The sequence below is a fragment of the Octopus bimaculoides genome, chromosome 1, assembly GCF_046866305.1.
Source record: "Octopus bimaculoides isolate indiv1 chromosome 1, ASM4686630v1, whole genome shotgun sequence".
Taxonomy (NCBI): Eukaryota; Metazoa; Mollusca; class Cephalopoda; order Octopoda; family Octopodidae; genus Octopus; species Octopus bimaculoides.
In genome coordinates this window covers 88,659,314-88,681,728 of record NC_142928.1, presented here as the reverse complement: position 1 = coordinate 88,681,728, position 22,415 = coordinate 88,659,314, and the positions used below count along the sequence as shown (strand labels likewise).

Sequence of the window (22,415 nt, the reverse complement as noted above, 5' to 3'; positions counted from 1 at the left end):
GACTGTAGACAGTTTATCGGTTTCATCCTCTCTTTTCTTCATAATTGGAGTGGAGAGTATGCTTTTGGGGTAGTTGTTGCTTAATAGATTGTTACTGAGCTTGATCATTTCTTCGTGGTGGGTATCATGATCACTACTTATATTCATTGCTCGATGTTTTAGGCACTGAGCAATTCCTCTCTTTACACTGTATGGATGGTGGGAGTTGAAGTTGAGGTATCGTCCAGTGAAGGTTGGCTTGCGGTATACGGTTGTCCTGAATCCATACTTGGTGTGTGTTATTAATACGTCCAGGTATGCTAGCTGATTGTCTTTTTTTTTTTCCATTGTGAACTGTATGGATGGCTTTATTGAGTTCACATGATCTAACAGCACTTGGACATCTTCCTACTGGGGCCAGAGTATGAAGGTGTCATCAACATATCGCAACCATAGGGCTGGTTTTAGTGGTGTTGATCCTAAAGCCAAATTCTCAAAGTAAAGATGATGATAGAAAGAGAATCCAAGATCTAGAAAAGTCGTACATGAAAGAATTTGAAATGGTGAAGACATGCCAGATAAAGAAGTTTATGAAACTCAAAGGTCAGAGAATGAAGATTGAAGTCCGTCACCCACCTGTGAAAGCAGTAATTAATGTAAGTAGCCGACATCTGGAAAGCTCTGAAGAAGCGATACTAAACCACCAACCATCTCCCATCATCACTATCATTTTAATTCGTACATTAATATTTCCACCTGGTAACTCATCTCTTCTTCCTGTGCTCTGTGTGTGAGTACACATTTAATTATATTCTTATACCCTCATGCAGGCATCAGGAAGAGTGTTGTATACAGTTAAAGCCCTCATCATGAAGGCCCAGCTTTGGTGGGTCGGACATGTTGTCCGAATGGACGACACATGTCTACCAAAGATGATCTTCTTCTCTGAGCTGGCTTCTGGAGCAAGAAACCCTGGAAGGCCATTGAGGTGATACGAGGATAGCCTGAAAACTTCCCCTGAGGCCTGCAGCATTTCAGCCCGTGGCTGGGAATTGCTCACCTCAAGAGCCTGGACCAGAAGCGACAAGCCTGAAAAGAGAGGATCCCCAAGCCTACTTCTGCTGTTACATGCCCAACATATTGCCATGTCTGCGCATCCGCCTTTGGACTCCACTCCCATATCCAGCGTCACTGACGAACCCAAACAGACTTCCATTACAGTAATAATAGTAATTTGTAACAACAGCAGTGGAGGTGCATGGCTTAGTGGTTAGGGCATTGGACTCACAATTGTAAGATTGTGGTTTCAATTACTGGATCAGGCGATGCATTGTGTTCTTGAGCAAAAACATTTCACTTCACATTGCTCAGTTCACTCAGCTTTACCACTAGTTGAGGTGTGTTGCTTAGTGGTTAGGGTGTTGGATTCACAACTGTAAGATTGTGGTTTCAATCCCTGGATCGGGCAATCCGTTGTTCTTGAGCAAAACATTTCACTTCATGTTGCTCCAGTCCTCTCAGCTATAGAAATGAGTTTAGCCTAGAGAGGGATGGGCTCCACCAGGCTTTCTCACCCTAGATATGCTGCATGGCTGCGTAACCCTAAGAGGTTAAAGGACTTATCAGTTGTCAACAGCAGCAATAATAATGATAGTTTCTGACTTAGGCAGAAACTATCAGAAAGGAGTATAGTCAATTACATCCATCCCAGTACTCAACTGGTACTTATTTCATTGACCCCAAAATGATGAAAGGCAAAGTCAACCTCAATGGAATTTGAACTCAGAATGTAGAGACAGACAAAATGCTGCTAAGCATATCGCCTGGCATGCTAATGATTCTGCCAGCTCGCCGCCTTAATAAAAATGATAATAATCCTTTCTGTTATTGGCACAAGGCCTGATGTTTTTTTTTCGCGGGAGAGAACTAGTCAATTACATCGACCCCAAAATTTCACTGGTACTTAATTTATCAGCCCCAAAAGGATGAAAGACAAAGTTGACCTTGGCGGAATTTGAATTCAAAACATAGCAAAATACTGCTAAGTATTTCTCCCAGTGATCTAGCGATTCTGCCAGCTCGCCACCCTCATTGTTGATAATAGTAATGATGATAATACTTTCCAATATAGGCACAAGGCATGAATTTGGGGTTGGGGGCTAATCAATTACATTGATGACAACCCCTTTTGTGAAACTTGAGAAAGTTGATGAGTTTTGCCAAATAGGAGAATGTCTGTCTTCAGCTTTTCATTCTCATCTACCAAGCAATTTCTTTTGCCACCAGACAAAGACAGCTAGCCTGTCTATTCCAGGTGAAGGAGGGTTGTGGGATGTTCTTCAAAATCATCATCATCATCATCGTCGTTTAACGTCCGCTTTCCATGCTAGCATGGGTTGGACGATTTGACTGAGGACTGGTGGACCAGGAGACGACACCAGGCTCCAATCTGATTTGGCAGAGTTTCTGCAGCTGGATGCCCTTCCTAACGCCAACCACTCTGAGAGTGTAGTGGGTGCTTTTATGTGCCACCGGCACGAGGGCCAATCAGGCGGTACTGGTGACAGGCACGCTCGAAATGGTGTATTTTACGTGTCACCTGCACAGGGGCCAATCCATCAGCACTGGCAACGATCTCGCTCGAATGTCTTTTCATGTGTCACTGGCACAAGTGCCAGGAAGGTGACGTTGGTAACAATCACACTGGTGCTATTTACATTCCACCGGCACGGAAGCCAGACAGCTGCTCTGGCAACGATCGCGCTCGAACAGTGCTCTTAGTGCTCCACTGGTACAGGTGCCATGTACTCAGCAAATAGCTGGATCTGCCTCATTCAGCAGTTCAATTAGGTCCAGGATCTTTCCTAGGTTTTCTGATTTCTCCTGTAATAGGACCTTCAAATCTATTCTGGACCTATATTTTTTTAACATCCAATAAAATGTGACGTCCCTCCAGGATGACTCACCAGATATCTGGCTCTGGTGGTACACCAGATATTTTCACCTTTGTTGTCTTCCCAAAAAGAGAATAAATTCTTCACTCTTAGAGGAGACAACACAATGTTTAATTGCAAGGGCTTCTTTGAGGGATATCACTTTAACATCCCTGGTAATGAAGTTTACTTCCGTTTATATTTCATACCAGCGTCTTTCCACTAAGGCATGTATGGCCATTTCTGCATGCCAATTTCTCAGTGATGCATCTGGAGTTGCTTCCAATTAGTTTGCAGGCTTTTTGTTTGTATAGTTTTACAAGATGTTTTGTGATTTTTACATTGGTGTGTTTGGCTGCCATAGAAATCTGTATGTTATTTGATACCACTTTTTGTATAAAATTTAGTTTTTGTGGTTTTGCTTTCAGTGGTGTCATTTGTTAGCTTTGGTTTGTTTCTGTTATAATTGCTGTCACTGCTAACAACCATGGCGACGATGGGTGTGGTGGTGGGGGTGATAATAGTGCTTTCATTGTCATGATACGCTGCTTTGCTTGCTGTTTTACTATTGTTGTTGTTAGCCAATGCTGCAAGTGTCTTGGCGACATATGACAGTTTGCTGTTCTCATTATTTGGCATGTTATTGTTGTTTCTGTACATGTTATTTTTTAGATTTTGTACTTTGGAGGGGGGAAAAGTCTTCATTTACCTTCCTTTCAAAACTCTCTTGCCTTTCCTCTCTAGCTGGTTGGTCAGTTGGTTGTTTGTTGAAAGCAAGAATTCCACAATTTTGAAAGTTTTTCACCAAAGAGATAAGAAACAAAGTGTGCTAACCAGCTCACTGGGCTCTTGGTTCACTTAACAATAGACATATAACAAACATTGGTTTCAAAATTTGGCATAAGGCCAGCAATTTAGGGGAAGGAGATAAGTCAATTACATTGACCTCAGCACTCAACTGGTACCCCAAAAGGATGCCAACCACAGCAGAATTTGAACTCAGGATGTAAAGATGGACAGAATTCCTGTAAGTATTTTGCCTAGTGTGTTAAAGATTCAGCTCACCGCCTTTAGATATATAACAGATAATTAGATTGGAGCCTGGTGTTGCCATCCGGTTTCACCAGCCCTCAGTCAAATCGTCCAACCCATGCTAGCATGGAAAGCGGACGTTAAACGATGATGATGATGATGATGAATAACAAGGAAATTGTATATAGATATATGATTAAAGTAAAACTTATGGAGTACATATTGTTGTACAATAATAATTATCAGTGGCATATGGTGGTTGTTGTATTGGGTGTGCTGCCACACTCAATGCCACTAAATTTCAGGTGTATAACAGTTTTCCCTTAAGATTTGTGATTAAATTTATGAGTAAGGTTAATATTTATAATGAATTTGCTATTTCGATGGGTGTGCTGCATGCACCTAGCACACCTGGAATATACACCCCTGCTAATTATAGTAATGGTTTCTGATTTAGGCACAAGGACAGCAATTTTGTGGAGAGTGGGTTAGATAATACCATCAACCCCAGTTCTTAGAATTGGCAGGTGAAAGCCAAAGTTGACGTCGGTTTTGAACTCAGAATGTAAAGAGTTGGAGCAAGCTCCACTAAGCAATTTTTCTAATGCTTTAACAATTCTACCAGCTTGCTGCCTTAATGATGACAATGATGGTGACAACAGCAACAATAACGATGGTGACAACAAGCAATGATGATGATGGTGACAACAATGATGTTGATGATGACAATGATGATTCTAAAGTACTCAATAATACAAAAAAAGTGAAATCAAACAAATAATGAGGTTGAAAAACTCAAGAAGGTTCATTATTTGAATCATTCTAAAAGTAGTTGGGGGAAATATCGTGACAATATTACCTGTGTGTAGGAGGTGGCATAGTGTTCTGGAAAGGAAGAACTGGGTATAGTGATTTGGTAGGAAGTGTTGGAGAGAATAAGGGAGAAGATGGAGAAAATAGTTGGATGAGAATGCCTTGGTGAAAGTAGCATGAGACCAGCCAACTCCAAGGAGCAGAGGCTATTATAGTAGCAGTAGAAAAGGCAGAGAGAAGAGACACCATTCCTGGGAGTAGAGGCTGGAGTGTGTCTCTGAGTGACTTTATATCAATCATTTGGGTAGCTTTTGCTAGATGCAGTGCCATCACCACCCCAGAGATACAATATTTCATGAGAGCAATATTCCATAATGAGCCTTACTTGAGCATAGTTAAATAAAGGTTGTAATATTCAGACTTTTAAAGTGAAAATGACTTCAACTGGGGGTTAAAACTAGATTGTATTATTCCTTCTTAGGAACTTACTGCGCTGACACTCACTATTATTGTTAATTGAACAGATTAATTAAAAAATTTAATTTTACAACGTTCTTCATACTTTAATTGTGCCACTGATCAATCAAATCTTGATAACTTGCACCTGTTCTGAGTGTTATGTGTGTGTGTAACTGACCTATTAACTGTGTAAGCATGGAGCAACAAATACATTTTGGACACAAAAGGTATCTTGTGTTCTTGCTGTCCATTGCTGAGGTAATTTTTCATCTCCTGATGATATTTACTGTGTTTTTAACACAGCATGTCTATAACAGATGTTATCTCAGGATATATGCTAGCATGGGTTGGACAGTTTGACAGGAGCTGGCAAGCTAGAGAGCTGCTTTAGGCTTCATTGTCTGCTTTGATGTGGTTTCTACAGCTGGAATCCCTTCCTGACACCAACCACTTTACAGCGTGTACTTGGTGCTTTTAGTGTGACACCAGCACTGATGCATTTTACATGGCACTACCAGTGCAAGTAACATGCAAGACAAAGACATCTCAGCTGGGAGAGGGAGTAGTACTGAGAGAAGTAGCTTTGTACCAGGTAAGAGGTTAGAGTATAAAAGGGATAGAAATAGGTATTTTACTATAGAGGAGATACTTGGCTACCCTAGAAGAAAAAGAGACAGAGAGAAACAAAAATAAATAGTGTTGGAGATGCATTAGGACATACCTACAGGGAATATAAGTGGTACAGAGAAGAGAAGGGGAATTGTTGTATTTCCCTCGGAAGACTCGCAGAGATAACACAACGAGTTGTCCAATTTAATTATTACATTTATTATTCAATTACATACAAAGAACGCACTCACCCAATGTTCGTTATGAATAAACAAGAATCATGTCCGCCATATATATCAATGACATTTTACTACAACAGTCACACAAGACAACAACAATGAAACAATGAACTTTGACGAACCACAGTGACACACGGAACATCATCATCATCATCATCATCGTTTAACGTCCGCCTTCCATGCTAGCATGGGTTGGACGATTTGACTGAGAGTGTAGTGAGTGCTTTTACGTGTCACCCGCACGAAGGCCAGTCAGGCGGTACTGGCAACGGCCACGCTCGAAATGGTGTCTTTTATGTGCCACCCGCACAAAGCCAGTCCAGGGGCACTGGCAACGATCTCGCTCGAAAACCCTACGAAGGCCAGTCAGGCGGTACTGGCAACGGTCACGCTCAAAATGGTGCATCTTATGTGCCACCTGCACAAGAGCCAGTCCAGGGGCACTGGCAACGATCTCACTTGGCTTGCCAGGTCTTCTCACGCCAGGTCTTCTCACGCACAGCACATATATATCATCGTCATCGTTTAACGTCCGCTTTCCATGCTAGCATGGGTTGGACGATTTGACTGAGGACTGGTGAAACCAGATGGCTACGCCAGGCTCCAATCTGATTTGGCAGTGTTTCCGCAGCTGGATGCCCTTCCTAACGCCAACCACTCCGAGAGTGTAGTGGGTCCTTTTACGTGTCACCCGCACGAAGGCCAGTCAGGTGGTACTAGCAACGGCCACGCTCATCTCGCTCGAGAAACCTCATGTGTCACCCGCACAAGAGCCAGTCCAGGGGCACCAGCAACGATCTCGCTCGAAAATCCTACAACAACCCCACACAAGAGCCAGTCCAGGGGCACTGGCAACGATCTCACTCGAAAGATTTCATGTGTCGCCCGCACATGAGCCAGTCCAGGGGCACTGGCAACGATCCCGTCCCGCTCAAAACATTTCATGTGTCACCCGCACAAGAGCCAGTCCAGGGACACTGGCAACAATCTCGCTCGAAAGATTTCATGTGTCGCCCGCACATGAGCCAGTCCAGGGGCACCGGCAACGATCTCGCTCGAAAAACCTCATGTGTCGCCCGCACATGAGCCAGTCCAGGGGCACTGGCAACGATCCCGCTCAAAACATTTCATGTGTCACCCGCACAAGAGCCAGCCCAGGGGCACCGGCAACGATCCCGCTCGAAAGATTTCATGTGTCGCCCGCACATGAGCCAGTCCAGGGGCACTGGCATCGATCCCGCTCGAAAGATTTCATGTGTCTCCCGCACATGAGCCAGTCCATGGGCACTGGCAACGATCCCGCTTGAAACATCTCATGTGTCACCTGCACAAGAGCCAGTCCAGGGGCACTGGCAACGATCTCGCTCGGAAGATATCATGTGTAGCCCGCACATGAGCTAGTCGGGCACTGGCAACGATCCCGCTCGAAAGATTTCACGTGTCGCCCGCACATGAGCCAGTCTGGGGGCACCGGCAACGACCTCGCTCGCAAAACCTCATGTGTCACCCGCACAAGAGCCGGCCCAGGGGCACCGGCAACGATCTTGCTCGAAAGATTTCATGTGTCTCCTGCACATGAGCCAGTCCAGGGGCACTGGCAACGAACCCGCTCGAAACATTTCATGTGTCACCCGCACAAGAGCCAGTCCAGGGGCACTGGCAACGACCCCGCCTGAAAGACATCACATGTCGCCCGCACATGAGCCAGTCCAGGGGCACTGGCAACGATCCCGCTCGAAACATTTCATGTGTCACCCGCACAAGAGCCAGTCCAAGGGCACTGGCAACGATCTCGCTCGAAAGATATCATGTGTCGCCCACACAAGACGAATAACATACCCAACAGTCCATATAACACCTCCCCACTGAAATTGATGCTACACAAGAAGTATCAACAGCAAAGTCTCTCTTGGGTTGCCTGGTCCATACTCTGGAACAGGTAACATGATCTTGGGTCTGGTTTGTCGTTGAGTTAGTGGCACAGTTTCCGAGATCTCCATCGGGTGATCTGTTACAAATTGAAATACAGTGTTTTCTGTATCGCCAGGTTCATTGTCTACCTCAGTTGTGTACCACAGTCGCAGCTGTTCCCAGTATCGTCTCCACATCGGGCCATCAGGTATGACCTTCACGTTAAAGCAGCGAGTACCCAATGACTTCTTAATGATTGCTGGTACCCATCGGGGATCTTTGTCTCGGCGAGGTCCATAGTATAGTGCATACACAGGATCTCCGGCCTTGTACTGCCTGATAACTTTAGCGACATCAGCCGAGCTTGGAGTCACCTGAGACTTATCTGCTTCCTTAGACTGTTTGCCTTGAGCAATGTGTGCTGGCGATGGCAGCAGAGAATCAATCCTTGTTCGTATCTGCCGGTGATTCAAAAGTTCACTTGGAGAGAATTCACAGGATGTCAGTGTTCTCCGGTACTGCATCAAGAACTCTTGAAGTGCTCGTGTCGGCGGAAGAGAAGACTTCCTCAGAGCTTGTTTGAAGGTCTGCACCAAACGTTCCGCTGCTCCGTTGGTAGCTGGGTGGTAAGGTGCCCCTGTCAGGTGTGTGATCCCACGTTCTTTGCACCAGCTCTGGAACTCCCCAGACGTAAAAGTTGGTGCGTTATCGGTGACCAATGTGTGAGGAAATCCGAAGTGCGCAAAGTCTTCCTCAAGCAGATTTAAAGTGGCTTTGGAGGACGTGGAGGAAGTAGGATGAATGCATGGGTACTTGGAATAAGCATCTGTGATCACCAGCCAATCTCTACCCATAAAATTTATTGCGTGGTCCAGGTGTAAGCGGCTCCACGGCTTTTCTGGTAACATCCATGGGTGAACTGGAGGCTTAGATGGCTGCCTTTGATGTTCGTTGCACGAATCACATCGTCGACTGGCTATCTCTATAGCAGCATCGATACCAGGCCAATAAACAGCAGTTCTTGCTAGTTGTTTCATGCGTTCCATGCCAAAGTGTCCAAGATGCAGAAGATTGAGGATCTTTGGCTGCAAGCTATGTGGAATCACAACTCTAGATCCATGTATAAGGCATCCATGATAGATACTAAGTGAGTTTGATAACTTACGGAACTTGTTGACTTCGTCATTGATCTCCATGTTCTTTGGTGGCCAGCCTTCACGGACGTAGCGCATCACTGTAGATATCACTGGATCTTTCCCTGACTCTTGACGGAGGACGTTAGCATCCACAGGTTGGACTTGAATACTGAGAGCTTTGATGACACACACCATGTCTATGTCTTCACCATTTTCCTTTCTGTCAAAGTCGTTGTCATCACCGAATGGCAAGCGACTGAGGGCATCAGCATTGGCATGGTCTGCTGATTTTCGATATTCAATGGTGTAGTCAAACTGGTTCAGCCACAGGGCCCATCATGCTAGTCTGTTAGCAGCGAGAAGTGGCGTCCCTTTCCTCGGACTGAATAGTGATGTCAGTGGCTTGTGGTCAGTCACGAGTACGAATACACGACCGTACAAATACTGGTAAAACTTCTGCAAGCCAAATATGATAGCTAGGGCTTCCTTCTGAATTTGGCTGTAGCTCCGCTGTGCAGAAGTGAGAGTCTTAGACATATTGGCTATTGGGCGCTCGCTTCCATCAGGATAGCGGTGAAACAGGACTGCTCCAATACCAACGTTTGATGTGTCGCAAGCCAGTCCCAAAGTTTTGTTTGGACCGAAGTGTATCAGAACTTGACTCGATGAAAGTACATTTTTCAAGTGATCAAAAACTGACTGTTCCTCATCTCCCCACTTCCAAATAGTTGACTTTTTTGTAAGGCAATAGAGTGGTTCTGCTACACTGGCTAGGTTTGGGATAAACTTTCCATAAAACTGAACTGAACCTAGGAAAGATTTCAAGCTTGATTCGTTCGTTGGAGATGGCATCTTTAAGACTGCTTCGACCTTGGATCCCTTCGTGATCCCTTCAGCCGACAAAATGTGTCCAAGGTATTCTACACTGGGTAGTGCAAACTGACACTTTTCACGGCGACATCTGAGTCCATTGTCGCTTAGACGTGTGAGCAGACACTTTAGGTTGTTTAGGTGACTGTTTGCATCTTTCCCACTGACAAGTATGTCATCCTGGAAGACGGCCACTCCAGGTAGATCATGGGTCAGGTTTTCCATGATCTCCTGAAAGTAACCAGGTGCTGACTTGATTCCGAAAGGGAGTCGTTGTTGCAGGAGTACTCCATGGTGAGTGTTGAGTGCGAGTCTGCGTTGACTCTCTGGAGCCAGCTTGATCTGATTATAGGCATCAGCAAGGTCTATCTTTGTATATCCGAATCCACCTCCGAGTTTCTGCATCAGTTCAGCAGGGAGTGGCATTGGATGACGGTGATCAGCAAGTTGGTCATTAATTCCCACAGAGTAGTCACCACAAATCCGTAGTTTGGGCTTCAGGTTGCTTGAAGCGTGTGCTTTACGAATCGGTACCACTGGCGTTCTGTATTCGTTGAACTGGACTGGCTTCCAGATTCCCTTGGCGATGCCTTCTTCGTAACCTTTGGCTAGGTCATCACGAAGAGCAAATGGGACCGGACGTGCCTTGTGAAAGACTGGTGTTGCGTCCGATTTGAACTTCACTTCCAGTTCAAAGTTCTTGAGACATCCCAATTCTTGCTTGAAAAGATCTGGAAATTCATCACACATGTACACATGTTGTGACAATCTTGCTGCAGGGAAACATAGGGCTGACTTGAGGTCTTTGGATACATCCCTTCTGCACCTTCCCTCTTGGTTTGGGCTGTCTATGCTTTTCAAACCTAGAGCAGTGTCCACGGAAATTCCCAGAGTCTGGATAGCATTTCGTCCCAGCAAATTAAGATCAGAGATCTTGGTGACTATGTAAGGTAAAAGATCCTGCTTACCAGTTGTTGGATCCTTGGTTTGGCCCATGAAAGTTCCTAGAACAGGCAGGTTGTGCTTGCTGGCAGATTCATAGCGATGCTTGACATCTTGCAGCTTTGGTTTTCCAAGTTGTTTCCAGACTGACAAGGAAACAAAATTGCCTGCAGTGGCAGTGTCCAATTCCATTGTGAACAGTCTGTTCTGGATTGTTACTGGTACAATTAAACTATGAGCATCTCGGGAAACTTCACCTAGGATCGCCTTGACTAGCTCAGCTTTTGTGATTCTTTTCACGGGAGTTTGTGAATGGCCATTGCGTTGCTGATGTTGTTTTTTCCTACACACCGCTTGCAAATGTCCCTTTTTGTCACAAAAATGACATTTGGATTGTTTGAAAGGACAGTCTGTTGCTTTGTGGACCTTACCACATCGGTAGCATTTCTCCTGGTTTGTGGAATAAGACTGCTGATGGTTCTTTTGAGGACTCTTGTTCTTGTTCTGTTGGACCTTGTACACCTGCTTGGTTTTGGAACCGTAGACAGTTTCTTTTGCAACCTTTGCTGCGTCTTCGGTCTCAATGGCAACTTGGACAGCACGGGCAAAATCTAATTCTGTCTTTTATCTTAAAAAGCGCCTTCAGAACCGCTTCATTGTTAACTGAACATATGAATCTCTGTCTCAGAGCTTCATCCTGTGGGTTGGTGATCGCTGGAAAATCACAGGTAGCTGCATCCTGGCGTATACGTGCTGCCAGCTCCTGGAGAGTTTCGCCTGGCTTCCGCTGCATATCACTCCAAAACTTGAAACGCTCTCTCACAATGAAAAGTTTAGGGTCGAACTGTTCCTTCATGAAGTCAACGATTTCTTCCATTATCAAGTTGTTGATATCTTTCGGAGGATTTTGTTGCATAGCCAGATTAGCAAGTTGCGTTGTTCAGGTACAGCATTAGCAGCCACAAACGTACGGAATCTTGACCAGTAATCAGGCCATAGTTCTGTCGTTGAATTAAATGCAGCAAATGGTGGAATTGACACTGTTGTTGAAGCAGCTGAAAAATAGCCATTAGAATCGCCTTCAACTTGTCGAGCACCAAACAGTTTTAACAGAGCGTCCATATCTCTCTGATGTTGTTGCATTTGCTTGTCCATTTGTTCCCTAAACAATTTAATAAGTTCTACTGTCTGTTTTTCAGCCATTGTTATTACGATGAATAATTTTACGGTAAAGTAAGCATGTATCCTACCGGCGACGCCAATAAACTCTGTTGTATTTCCCTCGGAAGACTCGCAAAGATAACACAACGAGTTGTCCAATTTAATTATTACATTTATTATTCAATTACATACAAAGAACGCACTCACCCAATGTTCGCTATGAATAAACAAGAATCATGTCCGCCATATATATCAATGACATTTTACTACGACAGTCACACAAAACAACAACAATGAAACAATGAACTTTGATGAACCACAGTGACACACGGAACGTCAGACGAATAACATATCCAACAGTCCATATAACAGGAATGTTTCATAAGAGTGTGAGGGGAGATGTTTAGAGATGGGGAAGACATGACTGTAGCAAGTGATCATCATCATCATCGTTTAACGTCCGCTTTCCATGCTAGCATGGGTTGGATGATTTGACTGAGGACTGGCAAACCAGATGGCTACACCAGGCTCCAATCTGATTTGGCAGAGTTTCTACAGCTGGATGCCCTTCCTAACGCCAACCACTCTGAGAGTGTAGTGGGTGCTTTTACGTGCCACCCGCACGAGGCCAGTCAGGCGGTACTGGCAACGGCCACTCTCAAAATGGTGTATTTTATGTGCCACCCGCACAGGAGCCAGTCCAGGGGCACTGGCAACGATCTCACTCGAAAGTCCATTACACATGCCATGGGCACAATTGCCAGAAAGGCGACGCTGGGCACAGGTGCCATCCCGATTTCGCTTTCGCTTGCCCCAATAAGTCTTCGCAAGCTGAGTTTTGTGTCCAATGAAGGAGACGACATTGGCATGGGTGCCAGTCGTCGAATTTAGTTTGGTTTTGATTATGAGAGAAATTGGAGTGGCTGGGGGGGGGGGGGTAGATATGTGAGGGTATGGAGAGTGTGTGGATAGGCACATAGGAGAGAGTGGTGATCATGGGTGGTACAATGAAGGGTTGCTGGGAAGATGGGTTGACAGAGGGAGCTAACAGTGTATATACATTGAGTATAATACATAGCTGGCTATTTTAATTTGATACTGCCTCAATTGTGCATACACAAATGTCTATATTTTAGAACAACCAACTTCTTAAGGATTTAGTATAAACTTTGGTATTATATCGAATTACAATTATTTGGCATTTGACAAAGCAAACTATTATTTTTTGGATTAATTTGTGTTCTTGTTTGTTTAAAATAATGAGGTTTGATTTGAAGGAGACTTTGATTATTTCTGACAGGTTGATCAACTATGTTGGGGCTCTTTCACTGGAGCCCATGAAGTTGGGTCTTGAGGAAACTGTTACAACTTTTGTTGTTGTTTAACCCCTAACCAATTCTGATTAAACATACTTATCGTGAAAGGATTTCCTATTGTGACCATACCACCTTTTTGCTCAACACATTATCCAATGTATCCTTTTCTAAGACAGTAAGGTGTGATTTGAGGTAAAATTTGGCTGTTATTTCTTGCCAGCTAGATCTTGATGGTGTCTGGTAAATGAAGATAATGATGATGGCTTGGTCACTGATTGAGTTAATAAGGATGTTTGTGGTTCAATTATGATGATAATGATGATTGGTAATATTGTAATGTTAGTAGAGGTAATGATTGTATGAATAATTATGTTCGTGCTGATGATGATGGTTGTAGTACCAGCAAGGGATAATCCTATTGATGATTCCATTATAATATAAAAGTGGGTATTGTTTCTCTGTCTGTAATAATGATCACAATAATGGTGATGATGATAATCATGTTTTTTTTTTATTTATAGGTCAAGCAAGTATCAGTGTGAATAAATATTCTACTGACAAAGAAGATGCTGGTAAGTGGTTTTGTTTTTTTTGTTTTTTTATGGTTTTAGATAGGATAAAAAGCTTGTAAGCATTGCCTTCACAGATCCTCTGAGAGTGGTTACAGTGATTTTGTTTTAATATATTTTGATATATTTTATTTATCTCTTAAGAGATACAACAGCTATAACTAAAAAGACTTGTCAGTTCACCTCATTGTCCCCATGAACAAAATGGAAAAGGTGTTGTCCCAGAGGATGGCTAGAGAGATGCATTGGAACAACTACTCCGACTCGTGAGGCTCACATTTGCAGATAGCCAACTCTGCCCTGACAGCAGTCAGCAGAAATATAGTCTGAGGGCCAAGAATGAGGTTTCCACTGCCACAGGCTTGACTTCAAATCTGTCACAGAGTGACTGATACTTTGACATTTTGCCCTTCTTGACTTGATGAGCAGTGAAGCCTGGGCTGGCAGCTGAAGACACCAGGTTGCCACTGGAGATGTCACAACATAGTTTGAACAACAGTTGTAAATCAACAATTGTAGAGGGAAAAATGTTAGAGAGGAAATCTGAGCAGTTTGATGTTATGGGAAAGAAGGATTGACCAAAGTGGTTAGCATGGGGGACCTATGAAGAAAGGCATGGAATGAATGATTAGAAGAGGTGGAAATGTTTACTCTGAGGAGCAAAGTCCACTGTTGTAGTAGCAATTGAAAAGTGGAGTGAAGAGCCTGCACATCTATGGGTTAGAGGTTGGACTGTGTCAGTTAGTGGATCATTGCCAATCCATTGACTAGCTTTTTTTTTTCAGTCCAGGATATTTGTGTGTGTGTGTGTGTGGCAGCAATACTGTCCCAGATGTTTGAGTCATATTCTGTTGTACACCTTATTTGAATTTGTGGAGAGTTTGATATTGATCAGATTTAGTGTTTTGCTTTGGCTTATGGTTTTAATTTTATAAAACTCACCAGAAAAGATCATAAGTGATGGTGAGGTTAATATTTCTAGATAATTTGAAGATTTTAAGTGAATATTGTCCAAGATTATAAAATACAAGTCAGAAGCTTGTTACTTTGATTAGCTCAGTGAATGCCTCATCATGTGCTTTTGAAGGAGGCAAGATTATCTATCCTATTCTATTGGTTTACATCTTTATTTTCCCACAGTGTATCCACTACTAATGTAAGAGATGTTATGGCACACTGGAGGGTAAATATAAGAGACAGAGTTATAGAGGAAAAAAGATCAAGAAAAAGACTATACATATAATAATCTATAATCTGAGTTGGTAAAATACAATGAGAATGAGATGAAGAACTGAGGTGTGTGTGTGAGCTTCAAATGGCTTTTAGATGTAGAGATGAATATAGTTAACAATTTTCAGAAAAGCAGAAGCTTTTCTGTTGTGGTAGGGCTAGGGCCTCTCAATTCTTAATTAGCTGACACAAATATGAATTTGTGGTTTTCTTGGAATGTGACTTTTATACTTATCTATGTACATTTATGTTTCGATACAGTCTAGAACCACACAACAAAGTATATCTAAAGTGTAAGATATGCCATTGGTTTCTAAGAAGATAATAGCTGCTTTCCACAGAAATGACAACACTATGTAATAATTGAATGAGTGACTATCTTATCTGTTGTGTCTTTCTCTAGATGTCTTTCACAGGCGTTTCTTTCTAACAGCTATTGTATTTTATTTATTAGTTACAGGCTTGAGTTATAAACCTACAGCAGCTGTGAGTGAAGAGCCATCTTTGAGCCCATCACCTTCACAGCTCAGTGAAATGGAGGTGATTGTTGGACCTATTGAGGATCTCCAGCTTGGACTGTAAGTCATATGTGACATTTCCTAACCTTTTTGTTTTTATTTGTTTATTTTTGTTTTCTTTCTTTGTATTTTTAAAGGAAACCTTCTCAAACTTTTTATCGTTGTTTTGGCAGCGAGTTGACTATATCAGTATATAATAGGAATGATTAATATTCAAAAGTTTCTTTAGTATTTAATGTACAAAATTTTTATTTTGTGACAATTTCATTTTTATGTTTCTAAAGCTATCTTTGCTATTTTGTTTTGAATATCTTCTGATATATATAGCTTTTATTTGTTTCAGTCATCAGACTGTGGCCATGCTTGAACACTGCCTTGAAGAATTTTAGTCAAATAAATCAACCTCAGTTTTTTTCTTTCTTGTTTTAGTGCAGTACTTATTCTGTTGGTCTTTTTTGCCATATTGCTATGTTATAGGGGCATAAACCAACACCAGTTACCAAGCAGTGATCACACACACACACACACACACACACACACACACAGAAGACTGAAAATGACTATCACTTGTATGATGATGCTCATTTACAAGCATCATGTGGCATCTAAATAAGGGTGCATGCACACATACATATACACACACACATAGGTCCTTTCAGTTTCCATCTACCAAATCTACTCACAAGGATTTAGTCAGCCTGGTGTTATAGTAAAAAACACTTGCCCAAGGTGATGCTTAGTGGAACTGAACCCAAGACTACATGGTTTGGAAACAAACTTATTAAGCACACAATTGCTCACTTATCAAAAATACCAGATCTTCTAGTACTCACATTTGTGATAGACTGTCATCTTATTAAGGAAAAAAATCTATCTTCTGTTTGCTGAAGTATTGGCTCTTATACACTCCTAGCAACTTTCAGGGCCTTTTTGATTTTTAAAATGATTAATTTTCAATCTATCTAAAGTTACAACAAAGTAGGCTACATAAAAATACAATAAAAGCAATGGCATTTCTCTTGCACAGCTGGCCTTCTACAGTTTAAAAGTAATACAAGGGAAAAGATTAATGGTATAGATGGATCAAAAAATAATTGTTATGACAGATGTGCTGTGGCATAATAATACACGTCATCTATCACACCTGTTGTTATACTGTTACTATGTGTGTTCTGTGGATGGAAGTAATGCTTTGTTGATGATGTTTAGTAGATGACACATAAATGTATATGTGTACGTATGTATGTATGCATGTATGTATGTATGTATGCATGTATGTATATATGTATGGGGGTGGATGTTGACTTGGAAATTATAGATATTATCTTGTTAGTGTTTTTCTGTTTGTTTTTTTTTTCTCTATTGGTAAATAATTGCCACAAAATATATATTTGAAGTTGATTGTGTTGGTTGTCACGCAAAATCAAATGAGATAGGAGTTGCTGCATAATATGGCATCTCTGTAGCTAAATAAATCTGTGCCAAAACTGAACAGATATTTTTGACATTTTTTCAAAAATTTTTTACTACAGCCACTTGATCTGAAACTTCCCTGAAATAGAATTAGTGGAGCTGATCTCATGCCTTGTTCGTTTTACAGATAATATTCATCTAGTAATGTTTGTTGCCACTTCAACATGGCTGTTCCGTATGGAACATTACTATTCTTTTTTAATCCCAAGAAAACACCTCCTCCAACTGGTTAGCAACACAACCAGTCTCTGATATATTGCAAACAGAGAAGCAAACACCCACCATCTAGCAATTTGACAGAACCAGTAGACCAGCCTGGTTTCAGGGTATTTGCCCTTCCTTAGTACTGTCCGCTAGAGATGGCAGTCATTCACCCTGTAGTGCAATATATATAGAAGAATAAGCGACATTCTGTTGCTGATCTTGCAACAAGCAAAGTAGCTAGTTCTAAAATCTCTATAAGAGATGCAAGTAGTAACTCTACTAAGATGATGGAGGTTTTCTCCCCTCCTTGCAATATATCAGATACAGGTTGTCATTAACCAGCTGGAGGAGGTGTTCTCCTGGGATCTAAAAAGAGTAATAACATTCTTCCATACGAAACAGTTATGTTGAGTGGCAGTAAACATTGCCTTTCCATAGAGTTACTCTTTGCATCAATTCTAGAGATGTTAGGACTAGCGTCTATTTTTCTTCACTGTGGGTCAGAAGCATGTTAAATACTTGCCATATCTCCTGTTCCTGCATATATATATACATATCTACATGTATATGTATGTATGTATGTGTATATATATATATATATATATATATATATATCTACATGTATGTGTTCATGTATGTATATCTACATGTGTGTGTATGTATATCATCATCATTGTTTAACGTCCGCTTTCCATGCTAGCATGAGTTGGATGACTTGACTGAGGACTGGTGAACCAGATGGCTACACCAGGCTCCAATCTGATTTGGCAGAGTTTCTACAGCTGGATGCCCTTCCTAACGCCAACCACTCCGAGAGTGTAGTGGGTGCGTTTAAGTGCCACCAGCACGAAGGCCTGGCAGGCAGTACAGGCAATGGCCACGCTCAAAATGGTGTATTTTACGTGCCACCTGCACAGGAACCAGTCCAGCGGCACTGGCAACAATCTCGCTCGAATGTCTTTACATGTGCCACCGGTAGAAGTGCTAGGAAGGCAACGCTGGGCACAGGTGCCATCACAATTTCGCTTTCACTTGCCCCAACATGTCTTCGCAAGCCGAGTTTAGTGTCCAATGAAGGAGACGACGTAGGCATGGGTGCCAGTCGTCGAATTTAGCTCGATTTCACTTGCCTCAACAGGTCTTCACAAGCAGAGTTTAGTGTCCGATGAAGGAAGGTACGCATAAGTGGGCTGGCTACACCCCTGACAGAGGCCTTGGATTTAGATCTCACTTGGCTTGCCGGGTCTTCTCATGCACAACATATTTCCAAAGGTCTCGGTCAGAAGTCATTGCCTCGGTGAGGCCCAATGTTCGAAGGTCGTTCCTCACCACCTCATCCCAGGTCTACCTGGACCTACCTCTTCCACAGGTTCCCTCAACTGCTAGAGTGTGGCATTTTTTCACACAGCTATCCTCATCCATTCTTGCCACATGACTATACCAGTGCAATCGTCTCTCTTGCACACCACAACTCATGCTTCTTAGGTTCAACTTTTCTCTCAAGGTACTTACACTCTGTCTAGTATGCACACTGACATTACACATCCATCGGAGTATACTGGCTTCATTCCTTGCAAGCTTACGCATGTGTATCTATCTATATATATATATACGGACCAAAGGAAACCATGGACATGCAGCCTACAAGAAACTCTCAGAATCTTTCCAATTTGAACTTCCATAAGGCGAACTGGAAACAAATTGAGAAATAGATCCTCAATCAAAACTGGCCTAAATGTCTCTCCTCACCGGACATCGACATGAAGCTTAAACAATTCATGTCTGTAATGCAAGCCATATCCTACAAATGTGTCCTGGAGAGAAAGGCCACTGTACACAAGAACAAAATCCGCAGGGAGAGGAAAATTCTTAAGAGACGGCGTACAAAAGTTTCAAATTGCCTAAACAAACAAATTGAAAGCAGTGAAAAGTCCTGCATGAAAAGACAACTGCTGGAGATTGAAAAAAATCTGCAACTCTCCCACGAAAAAGAAAGAGCAGACAAAGAAGCCTGGGCTATAGACAATATAAAATCTAACCCCAGAGCTAAATGAGCAATTCAAAAGTGTTTTCACTCCACCCCTAGGGCACTTTCAAGTCAGCAATCCAACTGACTTTTTTACCACTGCAGATATAAAAACAGAAGCAATGATGGTCAATTACACCAATATAAAAGAAGAACGTAGACCATCACACCCCTACCACAGCGATTAATGCAGTCTTTGTGGAACAGGTTGTAGCCGGCTATGCTGAAAACCCCATCACAGAGTGCAGAATGTGCCCATGTTTCTGTGACTGTGATGAAATCTGGGTCGATACTTTTGACGTAAGAGTCAAAAAGATGTATCTTGTTGCATAAAGAGTTTGTATCTGGATTTCAGATGATGATATACAGGGGATGGCTGATTGTTCTTGTTTAGTTTCCCATTATTTTTGTAGTGCCAGTTATTATGGGTGCAGTATGCTCAGACCAACTGATATCCCTTATCCATGACTCACCAGACTTGACGAATTTCCATATTTGCCCATCGTCGCGTAGGCTAAAGCTTTCCTGTGGCATAGAGTTGCGATTTAGGGAAGCTACAGTTCTTAGCTTTGGGCGTACATCAGGTGGTAGACCAGAGCGTGTCCAAAAGGTAATTCTGTTTCTTAGCTTTGGGCATATATCAGGTGGTAGGCCAGGGTGTGTCTGAAAAGTAATTCTATGTGTATATATATATATATATATGTATATTCAATGGTTAACACTTTAGGAGGTAAGATTCTTTTGTATTAACTGTAGAAGAATCTGAGACAAAAAAACTGGACATCTGTGAGTTAGTGTTTGAAGTGTTTTGGTGAGTTGTTGTGAATATGCTGAATACATCGCAAAGAAAAGGACTTACAGAACATTTCTGATCGAAAAGATTAATGGAACCTGAAGCAGGCATCTCAAATGAAAAAAATTCAATAATATTACGTTCACCAAAATTGTTGGAGGATGAAAACTTCTGGCATTCTTATGCAGGTGACTAAGTTACCATTGCCAAGTACACATAGCTCTAAATAGCTTAAAGTTATCTCAACAGATTTTCTATAGAAATTATAACACAGTATTAACTTATAAAAGCATTTAATATACTTTGTAGTATATTGTGGTTGCATAACAAAATATGTTGTCTCTACAAGTCAATAATAAGCTCCAAGTATATATTGAAAGCTGGTGTAATTTACTATTGTAGGTAGCAGATGCATTGAAAGATTGACATTAACCTGCTGAGTTCAATTCTTTCCAAAAGAAAATGTATCTGCAATAGAGTGAAATCCTGTCAAAAGGAATTTTTGAGGGATGGGGGTGGTATTTTGTTTCTATTCTCATCTGCTACAAAAACTAAAGAGATACAAGAAGTGTATCTGAAAACATGAGATTTCAAACTAATGCAAGAAATTACATTCATCCACCTATTTAGTTGCTTAAAAATTGATGGCGCTTCAGAAAGTTGACCATGATATTCATATATTAAAACTTTAGAAGAAAGTGAACTGTTGTAAAATTTCATTGTCTGTTTATATTTCCTCATTTTTGTTTTTAAATTTTAAGGGTCAAAGAAGTTGCTGTTGGAGACCAAAAAGTGCTGGTTGTTAAAGAAAAAAATGGAGTTTTTGCTTTTGGATCAAAATGTACTCACTATGGATTACCACTGGCCAATGGTAACATTTCAGTTGTTTTTGTTTACATACTAGCCAAACACACATGAACCATTACAACTTCAATAATTGCTACAAAAAGTTTTTTTTTTTTTTTTTAAAGCTTGAATGACTATTTTTTACAGTTTGTGCGTAGAAACCAATATCCAAACCCTTAAGTTCAAACTCACCGGAAATTTTTTTTTGTTACAGGCTTAATAATTTATATACATCATTTCACCCAACTGTTAGGACAGTTACCATATCTTCTGAATTGGATTGACATCCTACCCAAGAGTTCTCAAAACTGTTTTAACATAAAAATATTGAAACTTTCAGCAAGGATCTTAGTTAAAGGAAGAATAAAGAATTTCACTTATAAATGAATTCCTTTATCATATTTTAAATGTTTTATGGTTATTGTCTTAAAGTAGATTGCTGTGGTTCTTAGAAATGAGTTTTCAAGTAGTTCTTGTTATAAATGTTGCTTTCATTCATTTGTTTTGTTGTTGTTGTTGTTGTCTTAGTTATAACTTAATCTTTGTATGATTATTATTTCTACTGCTGTCATGGGTTTCTCACCACATGATTGTTGTTGTTGTTATTAAAGTCAAAATTTATTCCCCTCATTAATATCAGCAGATTTATACTTTAAAGCCAATTTGCATGTTGCCAATTATATTGTGTGTATTGTTTGATGAATCCTCAAAACTGATTTGAAAGTGTCACAGTTGGCTGAATCTATTGGAGACAACAATATGTCTGTAACAATATACTTAATTAATATATATATTTTTCAGCAAGCTCACTAGCTAATCGCAACACCAGCACCTGTTCAAGCACTGTCTCTCTATATGTCACTGAGGGGAGATGATCCTCTTTTATCTCTAGCGGTTGAGCACCCAGCATTGTCAAGACCAAGGAAGGTCGAAATCATATGATCTAGTGGTCTCAGTACTGGAGATGACGGGGATTTATTTCCCCGATAGCGATATAAACAGGCATGCATTTTGCACCAAAAGCCTATGTGAGAGTTTCTCTCATGGTATCTACTGTTGTATAGTTTGTTCAAACAAAACATCCACATTTGAGTGGGGATAAATATTATCTCTCATTATACTTAATAGGTCATTGTAAATACTTAACATGTGAAAGTATAGCTCACTGCTGAGTAGTTGGGGTACAGAACAATTGACATTTCGCTGGGTTTACAATATTGGGTGCAACTTTTCTCATGAGTAAATTTTGAGATGAATTAAGTTTCCCAAACTGAGTTGTTTCAAATACACTATGTAAGGTCAAAAATCCTCAATGGTATCTCAATGATACATTGGGTATGGGTTTCACTGCCACTA

General features: G+C 41.4%; 1 protein-coding gene across 6 annotated transcripts in view; it reads left to right on the top strand.

Annotated features, from left to right (window-relative positions):
• Nucleotides 1-22,415, top strand: part of LOC106872255 (apoptosis-inducing factor 3) — a 125,935-nt gene that overhangs the window by 65,563 nt on the left and 37,957 nt on the right. For all 6 annotated transcript variants that reach the window (XM_089353622.1, XM_089353618.1, XM_089353629.1 and 3 more), the window contains 3 exons: nucleotides 13,922-13,972; nucleotides 15,654-15,777; nucleotides 20,975-21,084. In XM_089353622.1, the coding sequence (XP_089209748.1) occupies nucleotides 13,922-13,972; nucleotides 15,654-15,777; nucleotides 20,975-21,084 (285 nt within the window). The remainder of the gene's footprint in view (nucleotides 1-13,921; nucleotides 13,973-15,653; nucleotides 15,778-20,974; nucleotides 21,085-22,415) is intronic.